The sequence below is a fragment of the Amaranthus tricolor genome, chromosome 10, assembly GCF_026212465.1.
Source record: "Amaranthus tricolor cultivar Red isolate AtriRed21 chromosome 10, ASM2621246v1, whole genome shotgun sequence".
NCBI classification, from domain to species: Eukaryota; Viridiplantae; Streptophyta; class Magnoliopsida; order Caryophyllales; family Amaranthaceae; genus Amaranthus; species Amaranthus tricolor.
Window position 1 is genome coordinate 2,023,129 of NC_080056.1, and position 16,191 is coordinate 2,039,319.

The following is a 16,191-nucleotide window of genomic DNA, read 5'->3' on the forward strand; positions in this document are numbered from 1 at the left end:
CCTTAGGATTCCTTTGAAAAGATAAGAGGTCTCCAACTATTTTGTAAATGGAAATGAAAGGAATATCTAAACTCCATTTTATAATACTTACAAAGTCAACAAACAAAATGGAGTCTTATAATTATGAATTTAGAAGACCTAATAATTATACAAAGGATTAATTGCAGATTCACATGGCTACCTACTAATTAAGAAACCTTTAGACTATTATTAATTCATTTGTAATTTAAAACCAATTATGTATGCTTTGCTTGCTTGTTCAATTAGTTTTTCAAAGTCACAATTTATTTATAAATATTTCACATCATAATAATAATTGATTAAATACATAACACTTTTAATCAAACATAATTTTATATAGAAAATGTCACTATCATTATAAAAAAATCTAACACTAAAATCTTCTCTCTATCACATCGTTGTTTGATACAACCTCCTTTGAGAGGGTCTTTAAATTTGATATGACTTTAAATACAAATAAGTTTAATATTATTAATTGTATCAGTTGAACTGACACCTATAATAACATTATATACTTCTTTTAATAACTAAGACCATTTTTATTAATATGGAAATTTCTCATGAGTGGAAATTGTGAGTTTATCCCAATAGATAAAAGTTTCTACTCAATCATGCATCCAATACTAGTATACTACACAAATTTACTCAAGACTCCCCTTGAATGCCTTCAGAATTAGTTAATTGATTCTTGCATTATAAATAAATAAATAAAACTTACACTAATTTTTCATGAATACATTTCTTATGCATCTTTTGGATGTGATATATAAATACTTATTTTGACTTTTTGTCAAAAACTGATAATAACTATTTTAGCGCACATCTTTTAAAACTTATGAGATTTTGTCGATATTTACTCGAATATAAAACATCATTAATTACTAGTGTTGTCCTATTTGGAAATATCACTTAAGCTTTTCCAAATCCTTTTATTATTTTGGTTGTTTTGGATATTATGATGACATATGCTTTTACCATCTTCAACTCAAAAACATGTTCTTTTGTGTTTTGGAATTGTTAAAGTTGGTTTACTATCTAAAAGGCATTGAGATCTGAATTTATTTTCAAGTTGATTCATATTTTCATATCAAATAAATATATAATTAGTGAAAAGAAAATTTCATTAATATAGAATAACATCTTAAAGAAAATAAAAATGCATATAAAAAATAAATACAGTTGAAATAAACATCAAAGCATCATTAACTAGAGTAATTTAAATATCTTTTTTAATTTTATCACCATTCAAATAGAAGTCTGAAAGATCAAGATTAGACATTGAAGTGCTTCCTTTATTGAAATTGGCTTTCACATCTTTTCTTTTTTGTTTTGACAAGGTTGATACAACTCTAATAAATGTTTGACAGTATGACATGTACGTGTCTACTATCTAGTCATGCTACATTTGTAAAAAAAATGTGTTCCTTTTCATCTCGATGATTATTTTGTTATGAAAACTAAGATGACTAACGAATGGATTGGAGCTAATGCTACACGTTATAATTGTTTAAATACATTTTTTATCATTTAAATGATTTGGGCTGGGCCGTCTCTCAAAGAGACAATAGGAGATCGGTTGCATAGGAAGTTATTTTACTTGTTTTGGCATTTGAGTTACTCTTGTGAGAAGCCGTCTCTCGGTGGGACGATCTCAAATAAAAGAGTTCACATAATAATAATTGTATTAGTTAGACTATTTAGTCCATATATAAAGAGTGTCTCATACAAGACTTTGCGTTCGCGTTTTTAAGTAGTTACGTATTGTTTAGATGGTTTTTTTTTATTTTTTTTAATAATAGTTTAAAGGGTTTATGGTTTTTATTTATATTTATTTATTTACAAATTATTGTATGAGACGGTCTCATCGTGAGACATGCCCCATACTTTGATTAAATAGCCCAAAGCTTATGGACTTCTGGTTTTGATATCGTCCCACTGTGAGTCTCATACAATTTTTTTATTTTATTAAAAAAAAAAGGAAAGAAAAGCCCTGTTTGCGCCTCCTTCTTCTTTTCCCATTTCCCTCTCCCTCAACCGTCACCACTGCCAGCCACGACAACTGCCGTGCGCACCACCCAGCCCTTCTAGCGCTAGCCTCCCTGCTCACGCATTAACTCCACACGCGCAGTCACAGTGAAACAGAACAAGTAAATCGTCATTAAGAATGCCACAGTTAACACCGCACGGCATCAAACTTGCCGTGCACATCATCGAGACCGACTTCGGCAAGCGTGCCTCTGTAATTCTTTCTCCTCCTTCCCGTTATTTTAAGCACTTTGTTGATTTTCTCTGTGCAATTAGTATTGTTAATTGTATTGACTTGTTTCGATGAGTTTGATTTTTAACAGGAAGTATGCGAATGTTTACTTAGAAGAGGAACCCTAACAATGGCGATGATTTCTCGATTCAGTAAACTTTCCAGCGTTAAAGTTAGGGATTGCCTTTTGAATTTAATTCAGCATAATTGTATCCAAGCGTTTGCTCTTGAACAAGAAGGTTTATTTTCTAAAATTATGTTTGATTTTACGTTATTTTGTCTATACTTTGATGTTAGAGTATTAGCAGTTACTTAAAATCATTTAACTTTATGATTTCTTTATAAAAATCCCTCTTCTTAGTCATTTTTTCAGCAGAGTTGTTTGGTAACTTACTACAGTGCTACATGATTATGTATATTCATTTCATTGAACTCTTTCTATTTTCCTAAATGTTCTTTTTTTAAAAGTTAAAAACACGCCATTGCAATTTTTTTCAGCAATCACCACTCCCCTGTGACACTCCTCACAAGATTCACACTCCGGCAAACCCACCCCTTCTTCCATTGCTATTCTTTCCTGCAATTACCACACTTTCTTTAAACCTCAACATAACCACCCTTCACTGCATTTCTCATGTTTAATCCATAAAAGAATCTTTAAAAACAAAGAAGACGAAAGGAGAAATAGAGTCACTGATGTAGCAAAAAAATCTTTAAACAAAAAGTGTAATCCACAATCTCCCAAAGCCTAAAAAAGAAGATTAAATCTTATAAAAAGTTAGAAATTGGTGTAATAACTAAGGTAGATTGGCCGAGAGAAGGATGAAGAAATTAGTAGCATAATGTCCAATAAAACACATTTAGTGTTGTCCAAAATTGTCTCTGTTCTTCATTGTCAAATATGGATAAGTTAAAGTCCAATTAATACATGGTGCCATCGGGGACTGAGGTGATGTGGTATGGGATGGTGATTGCTCTCATAGATGTTGGTAGTGGGGGCGTTAAGAGGGGAAGGGGTGGGGTTTTAGGTTTTTAGTTTTATTTTTAAAATTTAAATTTTTATATTTATTTTAGTTTAGCTTTTTTGTTTTTTGCAAATAACTTACTGTAACACGTGATTAGTTATGTTCAGAACGAACACCTCCTAAAGTTGATATTATTAATTGTTAATCAAAAGTAGAGATTATTGTAGGAAAATCAAGAATATATTATTCTTGTTATTTCAAAAGTTATAATGCTAATTGGCACATCATTTGTGCATTTGGTAAAAATTGCCAAGTATTTACTAGTATTGCTAAAATGATATTGCAAGTGGTTTTGAAGAGTGGGTTATTATGTAATTATTGTTCTGTTTAAGGATTGTAAACTTTGATAACAACCCCCAATTTAATGTAACCTTATGTGTCATTTTGTTGATAATTTTAGTATACGATTTTCCATGTTGCTTGTTAACTTGTTTTGATCTTAGTTTGGTTACGTAGGTCGTATTTGTCCTCTTATTTGTGATATTAAAGTTTTGTCGTTGTTGCTTACGTCATTTTCGTTGCACAACACCACCTTTAACGGAAAAATATATGTTTTTTCGATTAATTGATTTTTATACGACTCTAAATTGCCTCATGAATGGTGATCTTTTCATCATATTTACTTTAGTTGACATTTTGGAGAGAAATTAACAAATTATGATAAGTTGTTTCTTGAAGATATTTTTTATTCTATAAGGATAAAACATGCAACCAAGGAGGAGAATTTATCTTCGTATAGGTGGTGAGAATTGAACCCCTTTTACAAGGGTGGAAAGTAAAGCCTTAAACCACTAGTCGCTTGAGATGATAAATTATTGTTGAAAGATATTCTAAAAGGGGGGTTATTAGCTAATTTTCTTTAATATTTTTATTTTCTTGATTATTCGTGTTTGAATAGAGTATTTTGCATGGGATTTTGAATAATTAATGTTCAATTAACGTGGTTATATCTAATATTTTTAATTGAGATAAAAACGGTCTTAGGTGTAATTTTTTTTTGTTTTCTTTTAATTCTAAAAAGCAGTACAAATTTTTATTACTTTTATTTGAACTGATTCTTTGTTTAGTATGAAAGATTATTATGTAGAAGTATTACTCTGACTTTCGTGATGACTTATAATCAATTTATCACTTGAGTCCTCTTAACTTTTACTAATGGTCTAACTTGACTCGGCCATTTATGTTGTTATGCACTTCCGCTTCTTTTTTGTATTCATAAAGATGAGAAGCTACTTTTCCTCTCGTGAGTGTACTTGTTGTATCTTCTTATGCATACGCTCTTATTCAACTTTGTTTTAATTATGGTCATTTGCGTGCCATTCAAGTATTTTTGGTTTGACTATTTTTAACAAAGGTTGATATTTTAGTGATCTTCATAATATTTAGTTAAGATGACTATATAAAATACTACTATGTTAATATGTTCTTCTCAGTTTTTTGATGTCATTAGGATGCTATCTCTTTGTTTTTACAAGGATATGGCTGCATACTTCCTATCTCCATTATGGTGGCTAGGAGGGAGCCACTTAGTGGCGTTTGAAAATTTTAATGTTTGTTTGATGTTATTCATTTTCTATAGTTTTATCACGGTCTATTATTGAATTTAAAATTGCTAGGTGGTGCGAGAGATACTACATTGGTAGTGACACAGTACATGGCATTGTTTGACAACATCATTCATCGCTTGAGATTTCCAAAGTTCATGACCATCGCTTCAAAGGATTTGGATAAAGAAGTAAGTAATTTTGTAATTTATGTTTCAGTCACTATTTTTATTCTTCTTGTGATAATGTATTGACCCTTTTATGTAGAGTTTAGAGATACTTGAAGGTCTGTTGTATCATGGAAGACTCACTTTCACACAAATTCTGGATAGAGCTTTGACTAGTTCAAATGCAGGCAAGTTATACATGGGCTTTTAGGTTGTTTTTTTCCTCATAAGGATAAGGATTTGACTTGTTATGTTTGATATATAATTTCAATGTTGAAATTTAATATATGTGCCCCCTTGAAAACATATAATGGAATTTGTCAAGGAGAAACATGAAGTGGGACTCCTTGTATTTTTCTAAAGTTCTTGATCAAATTCATTTATAAGCACAAGATATATGACAATGTCACCATATTATTGGCCTTACCTTGTAGGATTAGACTACATTAAAGAGTTGACTTAGAACACCTTCACCCACACGATGATTTTTACATGGATCTTGGGTTCAATACATACCAAGTACAACTTACTATTTAGGGTGTCAATTAAACAAGTGCATTTATTCTTTTCAAGGTAATGAAACTATATATTTTGTAGACTAGTAGACGCTTTTGAAAGGTGTAAGTACTCTCTTTATAATCTTCACATCAAAAATGCTTTTACTTTCAATAAAGAAATGAGGCAAACTAAAGGGTTAGATAAATTATATATAAAGTATGGATGTATTTAGTCTCGTGGGTGATGTTATTCCTTAATATGTATGCAAATGAAGAACATTATTTTAACATTGGAAGATAGGGATAAAATTACAATTTGGGCATTATTCTAATTTTGGTTGCTTTAGGTGCTTTGCTTCTTGTTTTCAAGGCACTATATTTTGAGGGTTGTCTTGAAAATCCATCTCTAAACATTTTGACAAAACTTTCTAAACTATAAGAGAATTTAGTAACTCACTTTAGGTTATCTATTATTTTCTAATTATGCCAGTTTTTTGAGTTGTTTATAAGCGTTCAATTAGAAAACTAGACCATATTTACAAAGTTGATATACATACACACACACTCTCATTGTCTTTAGGTAGTGCTTAATATTTTTATGCTATTATGTTGTGTAGGATTTTAACCAGTTATGAAATTGTGAACAAGGTCACTTGAATGTGAAATATTCGTTACGGAGGGATGGTATATTTAGTTATTTGAGGAGTATTGTAATGGGTCAAACATTCTCAAAGTTGATTACGACTTTCGTTTTCATTTAAATCTTTTAGCAAGTGGCTACGCGCAAGAGATAGTAGAATGTCTTATTGTTAACTCTGTGTTCTAATAGACGACTTTAGGCAATTGAAGGCAAAGTCCAGATGCTAAGTTGTGTTTAGAGTGAGAGCTAGATTTCATAATAGTAGCAAAGAAGTGAGGTTAAAAGTGATCTAAGCACCAAAGAAGAACCTTAGGTTGGACATGGAGGCTAACAAGGGAATCTTATGAACCTTTTATGATCTAGCACAAGTTGACAATAATCTTAAAGCATTTTTTTATTTCACTGCAGCAAAATATTTAGCTATCCATGAGAATGAAGTAGGATGGACCTTTTATATGGCCCATGTTGTAGTGCTAAAATGTAGTTTCGGTCACAATTGTGATGTTTGTTGTGAAATGGTGTTTGCAGTCTTTACATGTGTTTCATGGTTGTTTGACCTATATTTTCAATCGGTCTTGATAGCATAATAGGGTGATGCAAGCAATAGTTTGTAGTATGAATTTGGCTACCTTGCTATGACTTCACTTTAATCACTAGTTTGCCCTAGGACACCCTCCTCCTTGTGTTTAAAGGTAACAATGTGACTGGCTATGGCCATGTTCAATAATGTTTTAAAGTGTATATAATCCTTCAGGATAAATGCCCCATTTCATGGTTGACTTGTAATTACTTGGGATTCTGACATAGAGAAGTTGTACCCTGCTATGCAATCTGAAAAGAGGATAGATTTTGGGGGTTAACTCACCCTATTGTAATCTATGCTTTTGTTTAAATTATGTAGCATGAGTGGGCATAAGAATCTTGAGAAAAATTTAGTGCAACCAACAAAAAAATCAATGTGAGTTGAAATTTTTATTTTAGCAAAACGGTAAAAGGACTGCTTATACCTTTTGGTTGATTATTTGACTCCAAACTTTGTTTCAAAAACGAAAAAAGATAGCAAGTAATGTCATACTTGTTCTTTAATGATTAACTCATATAGTATACCATATCACTTGTTGACATGAAGGATTGGGAAAAACATGTTATATTATATAGTTATATTATAACTTTTCAATGTTATAACAATAAGATGTCGTTTAAGAATGTTGTAATGTTCAGTGTGTGTGGTATTTCATCTATTTTCATTGTTTGTGGTGGAGGGCAAGATATTTTGAACTAGTCAAGGTATTCTTTTACGTGGTCTCATGATTTGAATAAAGTTCCTTCTGAAGTTGGTTACAATGAACTAGGATGCAGAAGATAACAATTTTCTCTCAAACTTAATTGGGCACCTTAATAAAATCTTTTATACATCTATTATGCAGTTCATATGATAACTAATGTGTTTTTTTGGTTGTTTTTATATTTTCAAGACTCTAGTTGACACCTTCATCTGCTTTGATTGTGGATGGTGAAGCCATGGGGGCATATTGCTTCTCTATGCATCCATGACCACTAGTTATCTACTTGACTAAGTTTTGTTTTGAAGTTGGTAAGACAAAATTCATTTATTCTCTTGCTTTGAGCAGGAAGTCAAGACACTTACCACGAAAAATTCATTCAACTTGTTCATAGCCGCTTTCTGGAACGTTGTCCTATTGCAGAACCATTAATTTCTTTACTCGCAGAGGGAGAAACACCTGCTAAGAAAGGAGGCGGGAGGTCCAAGGTAATATTTTATTGGAGCATTTTGTGCAATTCTTTTCCCTTTCTTGCTGCGATTTGAATGTTCCTTTTGTTTGTAGTTCTTTTTAACTTTAATGTGCACATGGCTTGTGACCCTATAATTGTAAGACCTTTCATGTTTTCATTTGAATGAGAAATTATTGATTTTGGAGTGTTTGCATGCCTGCTTCTTTGCACATGATAATCTGATTTGGACAATATTAGTTGCATTATATCCTTCTCATTGTAGATATTTAGAAAATAATTTTTATACTCATCTCTATTACTGTAGGGAAGTTCTTTAATGCTTGGCTTTTGGGCCAACCACTATAACAAAGCAATTCAAAGGGTTTATAATTCCAATATGAGATTTGAATTGTTTTTTTTTACTAAAATAAATTAAGTGTAGAAAATGTCATTCAGAATTGTGTTATTTTTTAGACACTAATAGTTGCCAAAAAAGTGATCACCAATACTTCTAAACTCTATTAAATCTCAGTAATCCTGCTAAACTCGATATTATATTGCTATACTTGAATAGTAACTAAAGTGAGATCATAATATAAAAACAATGTTGTATTGCATCACATTTGCTGTATTGTAAAGGTTTTAAAACAAACAAATTGACTTTTCCCGCATTGGAAAGGTGTAAAAAGAACACATTTTTACAGTATGAGTGAATCCTTGTTTGATTTGTCTCAATGAGTATTTTCATAATATTTAATCTATTTAATTTTTAACTATGCACAACCAATAATGCATTGGATATTTTGAAACCAAGTGTAGCAACTAATTCCAATAAGAGGAAGTATTATATTTTTATGAAAGGCCAATCACTAGAATTTTCCATTAGTTTATGATATGTTCCAATATTATACGAAACAAAAGTCAATTCAATATGAGAGACGAAGCAAAAACGAAAACGTTATTCTAGTGTTTCGAAAATTCAGGAAATGAACTTCAATCGAAACTAAAGTAGGGTCATGCTCTTAGTTATTAAAAGCACGCCTCGCATCGAGGGTCTAGAAAAATCTTTGTTAGTCTGTGGTTAGTGGTATGCATGAGGTGTGTGCTTTCAAGTGTTTTTGTGCTTTTTTGTGCCTTGCTTATTTTGCATTTTATGCATTTTCAGTTTTTTTAATGGAAAGAAATATTTTTTTTAGTAATTTGTCATAACAATTCAACAAAGTTGTTTCCTTTGATGAGAGAAGGAAAATGAAGAAGTAATTGCTCTTGTTTATGAAGAGAGAAAGAAAGAGGAATAATAAAAATTTTCCTACAAGTTTACAACTATGTGCACCTCTCTTCCTAGGCCTCTTTGTCCAAGATCTTTAAAGAAGGCAGTTTGTAAACTCTTGCAATCGACGAAGAACAACCTAGAAGAGTGAAGGAAGAATGGAAGATTTATTATTGAATGACCAGAAGTCTTCGAGTGACTTCTAAACTCTTCAAACAATTCTTGATATTACTCCAAAAATTAGTCCTATCACCTCCCTTATCCTAACTATTAATATATATACAAATGTCAAGTTTAGCAAACAAACAACAACCTATACAAAAAGACCAGACTACCCTTACTAAGTTACTTTTTTTTTTCTTCAAGTATATGTGTGCTGCAAGGAGGTATAGTTCCATGAGACACATCATTGTTTTGCATTTTGCGCTTTAGTGATATGTACTGCATGGTATTGAGATCATTGTGTAAGATGTTCAGCACACTTAATGAACACAATCAAAATGTAGCAAAAGCATAACGATATGAAAATTAACCTCCAGCGGTTAATCACATCTCCTCGTAGGTTGAATGTTGTGAATGTATTTTTAGATTGCTTGATTTTGTTAATAATATTCAATGCTTCTGAAATCTTTCTTACTCTCATAGATGGTGCATTGAGAATGTGATGAACCATATTGAGCAAATAAACCAACACATCGTTCCACATTATGATTTTAATAAGTAGGATAATTTTTTCCTTTGATTGTGTACCTGAAAGTGTTAAGTATATAGATAAGGGTGGTCCTTCTATTAATGCTTTATTGCTAAAAGTATTATGGTTTTTACCCCATCAAAATTTGTGAAATATTATAAACATGAGAATATCTCCATTGATGCTCTATTGCTTAAGTTTTTTAGTGTTAAATTCATCAAAATTTGTAAACTTTCATAAACATGTAAACACCTCAATTCTAAAAGAACCACTATTCCTGCTTCAAGAAGTTCGCAAATAAGTTGTCAATATCTTTCTTGTTTAGTAAAGCTAAATTTTTGGGGCTGAATTTGTTTTCCTTTTAGATAATGTGTTTTCTACTTTTTGCGAGTTCAGTTTTAATTATGAAATATTTAGGAAAAATCCTCTTATTGCTTTTGTTTTCCTCTATTGTTCTCATCATAGATTGTTGTGAAAGAAGTGACCTTGGAAGAACGAGCTTTAGCTGCGGCGATTCTTATGGACGCCGAGAGATTTTCTGTATCTGATGATGGAAGAAATGAAACTAAAAAGCTTAGAGTCAAAGTGGGAGAAAAGGTTGATTTACTTTCAAAATGCCTCATTAAATGCAATTAGTGGTGATCCATTGATATTTTGACCTTTTTTTTTGCAGCGGAAGCAGGATACACGGGATAAGGATATCATGGAGGAGACAAAAGAATCCTTATGGCGAGTAAATTTTGATGAATTTATAAATCATTTAAGGATAAAGGTACTTTCTCGTATTTCATGGGGTTTAACTCATTTCACGTAAAAATCCACTTGTCTTAACTTGATTAGTTTGGGTAAAGCTACAAATTGCACAAAGTTGGATCTCTATGCTAGGTGGTATTGGTGTTACTTGTGTAGAAGTAAGAATACCTATATGGTAATAATAGTGTCAACGCATGCTTATCATAGTTCTCTTCTCTTTGTTGTACTCAAGGCCTGCATTGATTATGTGACAACACAATATGACAATGATACTGCTGTGATTGTAAATTCCATGTTGGAGGGAATTAAATGTACGGAGAATACAGGTATTTGGTTTCTTACTAATTTTAGTGCCACTCCTATTTTTTATTATTTGGCTACTTTAAGTCCCACTCTCTTCTTCTTGACCTTTCTTCCTTTGCTGTAGTTTATTAAGATCATTTTTCTTGGCAGTGTCGTTGTCGTTGATTTCCTTAATGGAGGTTATTAAGAGCAAAGGTCTTACCATGAGCATAGAACGTCTTAGATGTTCTCTTCAACAATTGGACTTCTGTTCTAATGATGCTGATATGTACTGCATTAGTAAGATTTTCTCTAAATGAAGTGTTAATCCTACTGAATGTTTGGTGGCATCTGTCCATTGATTTCATGTCTGTATTTAATTGTAAAATTTTTAGATTTGAAGGACACCATCAAGAAAGCTCAAATGGAAGAGGTTAGCTAACTTTTCTTTTTAGTATGTACTAATGCGGTAATGTTTGCTAGAGTCTTTATTAGAAGTAAATTTTTTGTAAATCTTATATCTATTTTCTTAATAGGTGGAGTCTATCGTGAAAAACCGATATGGAATAAGCGAGTTCAGGATGTTCAGGGCTTTATCAAATGGTCGTCCCCTGGATACTAACAAGGTAATAAGGTGTTTACAGTTTGGCAAAATATTTAACATGAATTTGTGAGTCTAAAATAAAGTAAGCTAGTTGTAATTTGTGAATGAGGGACCCTATGAAACTAATACACAAAAAACTCCTTGTAAATTTTTTATGTCAGTAGAGAATAGAGATCTAATTTATCTCAACCTAACTTTTATGAAAAGAAGTACTAGCTTTAATAATTGATAACCAGATAAATTACGATTATTGCTAAAAATCACTACTTAAAGTTTTGGTAAGGTTGATAAAAGTGGAATTTTTGAGCTTTGCTATTAGTAATGAGTGTTTATATTATTATGTAGGGCAAGTGCCATGCCTTGTGCTGTTATGCCATTGTCAACGTTAAAACAATGCTCAAGTATCCCGAAAATGTATTTTTCTTAATAAATTCCTCGCAATTTTTTTAGTATGTAATTAGATAGTGGAGATTTAATGATACAACTAGAGTTTTTGTTGAGAAAAATATTTTAAGAAGTTAATAGAGTGAAGTTTTAGGGGGCTATCTAGACGAAGAAGGAAATTTGTATTAATCGAGTAGTTAAAGGATACAACGCAGTGGAAAGCAAACAATGCAATAATGGGAGTAAAAGAGAATGTTATCTTCATTTAAGAAAATATATGAATAATCAAATTTAAGCAAGTAAAGAAAGCTAAAACTAAGGTGTAAGTAGCAATTCGTCAGTTCACAAGGAAAATTTAAGGTCATTCAAAGAGATGCTAGACAAATGAAACTCTAATTTATTAGTTCATGTAAGCCAACCCCAATTTTTTTGAAATAAGGTTTTGACATTGTGTGTATGTATTCGTTTTTAAATTGACTATTAAGTAATAAAACAATTTTATAAAAAAAAAAACATAAAGATGTGGAGAGTATCACCCTTGATATTGTCACGGGACTTTCTTTTCAAAATTACGTGCAAGTTTAATACCAAAACTGTCTAGCAAGCAAGCCAAGCAGTTTATTAGCGATCATTTGAGAGCCACTATTACTTTCAATGTCCTTGTGTTTACCTTTTGCAATATTCTTAATGTGGAATTACAATCATCATATAAGTGATTTTATTGTCAAAATCTGATCTGGTCATCATTGACAAACTCTAGTTATTATTGTCTGCTGCAGATTTCAGAACGGACATTTGTGGATAAGAAGACGACACCAAAGCTTCTGTTTAAGCTTTGGAAAGATAATTACATACAAATGGAGGTACCATAATTAATTGGCTATTCCTCTTGGTGTCTTTCATCTGTCAGATTGCTCTTTGATATGGTTTCTCTTTAGCTTGTTCTTGTAAATATTCTTTTGAAGTAGTTTATTTTGATGAGTACTTTGTTGTTTGTTGTGTATTTTGGATCTTTGTTTGTATTTGTTAACCACAAGGTCTTTCCAAAAAAACTAGTTGTGGTAGCCTGGCAATATGGATAGCATATTGGCATTTGAATCTAGTCATATAGTCTGATCCTAAATTTTGTACGACCTGCCTGCTTATTTTTATACCTTCAACAGATGTGTTTAGTAATAGAAGATATTTACTGTTGACTATAATGTAGTCGTGGAGCCTCAATTGAAGCGTACTTCATACAACTCATTATCACTAACTAAACAGTTGCTGTCATAGACCTATTTAAACGTCATTGAAAAAAGTTCCCCCGTCTTTCCTTCATTGTAATATATTGGTAACTTGAAAGAGAATTCACTAGGAAAATGAAAGTTTTAAGATGTAGATGTAAGCATTTCTCTTACAGTATTAGACTTTCCAAATGTAATAGGACTCTAGGGGTGTAAGCAAGAAAGTCTGTATTTGGCGTCTCAACTCTTTTCTTGTAATCGTCTCAGTTTTATTGTCTTTTCTTCTGCTGCTAACATGGTGCAAAAACAAGGCCGATACCTATCGTATCGGCTGTATCGTAAAGTTTTCAAATTTTTTGAACCGGTATTACCCGTACAGTAAAGGTGTAAAAAACAGTGTTTTAGGCTGTTAACTGCATCACCGTGTCTGCTACCACAACCGTGACCGTTACTTTTTGCACTATGGCTGCTAACTAATCTGTGTGTGATGCTCCTAGTAAAGTATATTAAGAGGACTAATTTGTGTGTTCCTATTAATATAGCCTTTGTGAATCCTTCTAGTCAAGCATATGAGAAGTGTATGTTGGGGCACCCATGGCACTGTTTCTAATCATTGGTGGCTAGAATGAAATAGACGCACCCTTGCGCATCCCCCATAAAAAATGTGAGAATATAAGATTACTGAAGAAAAAGAGGTAACGTAATCATCGCAAGTTGCAGGAGCTTGTCAACCTTTTCCTTTCCCGAAAATTCAACCTCAAAATTTTGTATCTGCTCTTCACCAATCTGTTTCTTTTTTGGGAGCGATGTTGCTTCTGTTCTCAACCCGTTGTTGCCTGCCTGTACTCATCAGATAGGTTGGCTGCACGAATTCTTTTCGATGGATATTGAAGTGGGCCCTAGTCATCAAAATGGCTGGTTTCTCGGGGTTGTTTGGCAAGTGGGAATGAAAATTGAGAAACTTAGAAGAGACTTGGGATACAACTTTGGGGGTGTTTGTTTAGAGGGGCACTTGGGGAAGGGAATGAGAATTGTTAAAAAGGAAGACTTAAGTCTGTCCTTGTTTGTCAAGTGATAATAATAGATAAGGAATTGGTTGAAAATTAATGATATATTTTTTTTCTAAAAGCAAGTAAATGTTCATCAACATGTTGAGTTGTTTCCTCATAAAGCTATTTTTTTGCAGAAAGTTTCTACTGGAGGTGCAAGGCAAACAGACTACTTTTTGTGGAGACTGAAGAAGGACAATCTCTGGCACCAAGTTTTGGATGAGTTATACCATGCTGCGCTTAATTTAAGACTACGATATGATCACGAGGTTGATCAAGACCGAGAGGTAATATTATGGTTTCTTTGGGGCTCTGTCTATGCTAGAAACGTGACGATGTCTTTCGCTCTTTCAGAACCCAACATCTTACAGCACAGCTAAATATCTACCCCTTTCGCATTTTTTCACTTTTTAATGCACTCCTAGGAAGCAGGATTCTTCTAACCCCATTGATTGCAGTTAATTTCATTTTTTGTTTTCTTTTAGCGTGCATTTGTTAAATGAGTCGTTTTGTATCAGATCATAACTCACCTGTTATGCAACTGAATTGTATTGAATCTTTTCCAAGCCATATCTTGTAGCTACCTGAGGTGTTGGTACTAATGCTTGGGAACAAATAAGAGCAAAAACTCTTAAGCCAGGTGAAGAGGCTGGCAAAATTAGCTGAAAAAGGGTGTTTAAAGATGTTGGTACTTATGGAAAAATTAGGTAAAGTATCCGATCAGGTGCTGGGATAAAACCGGGAAAGTAGACATAGAGGCTCAGTTATGTAGTATGGTAATTTAGCGACTTCAATGCTACACTTTTGTTCGCCCTCCTCCTTCCCTCGGCTAATCGATCATATAGCTTAATTTCTTTTCATCCAGTACCTATGAAAACGTCTACTGCTAGTTATGTCCTTTTTATTGCTTTTAACTGATAATCGGTTGTGATTCTGACTTCATTACTGTATCAAATAATTTAACTAGTATCTTTATTGATCACAAAATCATAATCATACTTTTTAACCATTGCTCCAGATCCACAGCTTTGCTGCAGAAAAGGTGCCACCGGAGATACAGAAGAGGAAAGAACGTCTAATAAAAGTGCGGTTTCTCCTAGATTCATCCTTAATGAAGCTAGATGATGCTATTATGCTCTTTCACGACTTCCTGCTCAAGAGATGACTTGTTTTTATTCTACTTATAAGGCATTTATGAACCGCTGCACAATTTGGAATGCTTGGGTGTTTCTTCCTTTCAGTTAATGTATATACCCTTTTTTTATTACGTTATTACGGTTTACTAATTATAGAAATTTTAGAAGCTATATTAGTTACTAATTATAGGCATTTTAGATGCTTGTGCTAGGTCATAGTGCTTCTTTATGGAAATATCTTTCATCAGTGTGACAATCAACTAATATCTCTATCACAAGTACAATCTTTGTAAATACTGAAAAAAAGAGAAAAAAAAATAGGTTAAAAGATTTGATTTTTGAGGAAGTAGAAAAAGTATCTTAAATTAGATTAAAAAGATAACTAAAATATTATGATCATGACTAAAAGTAGAAACTGATCAAAATAAAAAAATATAAAATAAAAACAATGGTAGAGAGTATTTTGTTTGACAGTCGGTCTCCTGAGAGACCATCTCTTTGAGAGACGTTTTTCAGACTTAGCTTATTAAACCTTAATGTACACTTATTGTATTCTTAATGCCTAATTACAATATACTTAATACGCATCGAAAATGTACTTAAAATGCCTACTTACTATATTTTTAACGCGTACTAAGAAACTTAGCCTATTTACCATATTCTTAATGCTTATTTATAACATCTTTAATGTCTACTCATAAAGTTAAAATATTCTTAATGCCTACCGAGTAAGTACTTAAATACTTACAATATTCAAAATGCTTACTTACAACATTCTTAATGCTTGCCGAAAAAACTTGCTCTATATTTTTCTTTTTGGCCAGTCCAATTAGCAATCTCTCACAAGAATTTGTATTTTTTAATAGAGTAAATGGGAGGAAAAAGAGGGATTAAATAACAATCAAGTTCAG

The 16,191-nt window shown here is 32.2% G+C and overlaps 1 protein-coding gene across 2 annotated transcripts; it reads left to right on the forward strand.

The window, feature by feature from the left end:
• Positions 1-1,342: 1,342 nt before the first annotated feature.
• LOC130826236 (uncharacterized) lies at positions 1,343-15,536 on the forward strand. 2 transcript variants are annotated; one of them, XM_057691821.1, is made up of 14 exons: positions 1,358-2,260; positions 2,370-2,517; positions 4,920-5,038; positions 5,115-5,206; positions 7,787-7,922; positions 10,312-10,443; positions 10,520-10,618; positions 10,832-10,925; positions 11,053-11,181; positions 11,277-11,314; positions 11,418-11,507; positions 12,649-12,732; positions 14,282-14,431; positions 15,163-15,536. In XM_057691821.1, exons 1-14 carry the CDS (start codon positions 2,186-2,188, stop codon positions 15,307-15,309), a joined length of 1,533 nt encoding a protein of 510 aa, XP_057547804.1. In that variant the 5' UTR covers positions 1,358-2,185; the 3' UTR covers positions 15,310-15,536. The 2 variants fall into 2 exon arrangements, with proteins under 2 accessions (XP_057547806.1, XP_057547804.1); XM_057691823.1 differs by lacking the exons at positions 12,649-12,732; positions 14,282-14,431; positions 15,163-15,536 and adding an exon at positions 11,831-12,595 and having other exon boundaries at positions 1,343-2,260.
• Positions 15,537-16,191: the final 655 nt, after the last annotated feature.

Excerpts from the sequence above, each read along its gene's own strand:
- LOC130826236 (XM_057691821.1), top strand. The coding sequence starts at position 2,186 with ATGCCACAGTTAACACCGCACGGCATCAAACTTGCCGTGCACATCATC. Across the intron at positions 11,182-11,276 it reads TGCTGATATGTACTGCATTA|ATTTGAAGGACACCATCAAG; the intron begins GTAAGATTTTCT and ends TAAAATTTTTAG. Across the intron at positions 11,508-12,648 it reads GTCCCCTGGATACTAACAAG|ATTTCAGAACGGACATTTGT; the intron begins GTAATAAGGTGT and ends TGTCTGCTGCAG.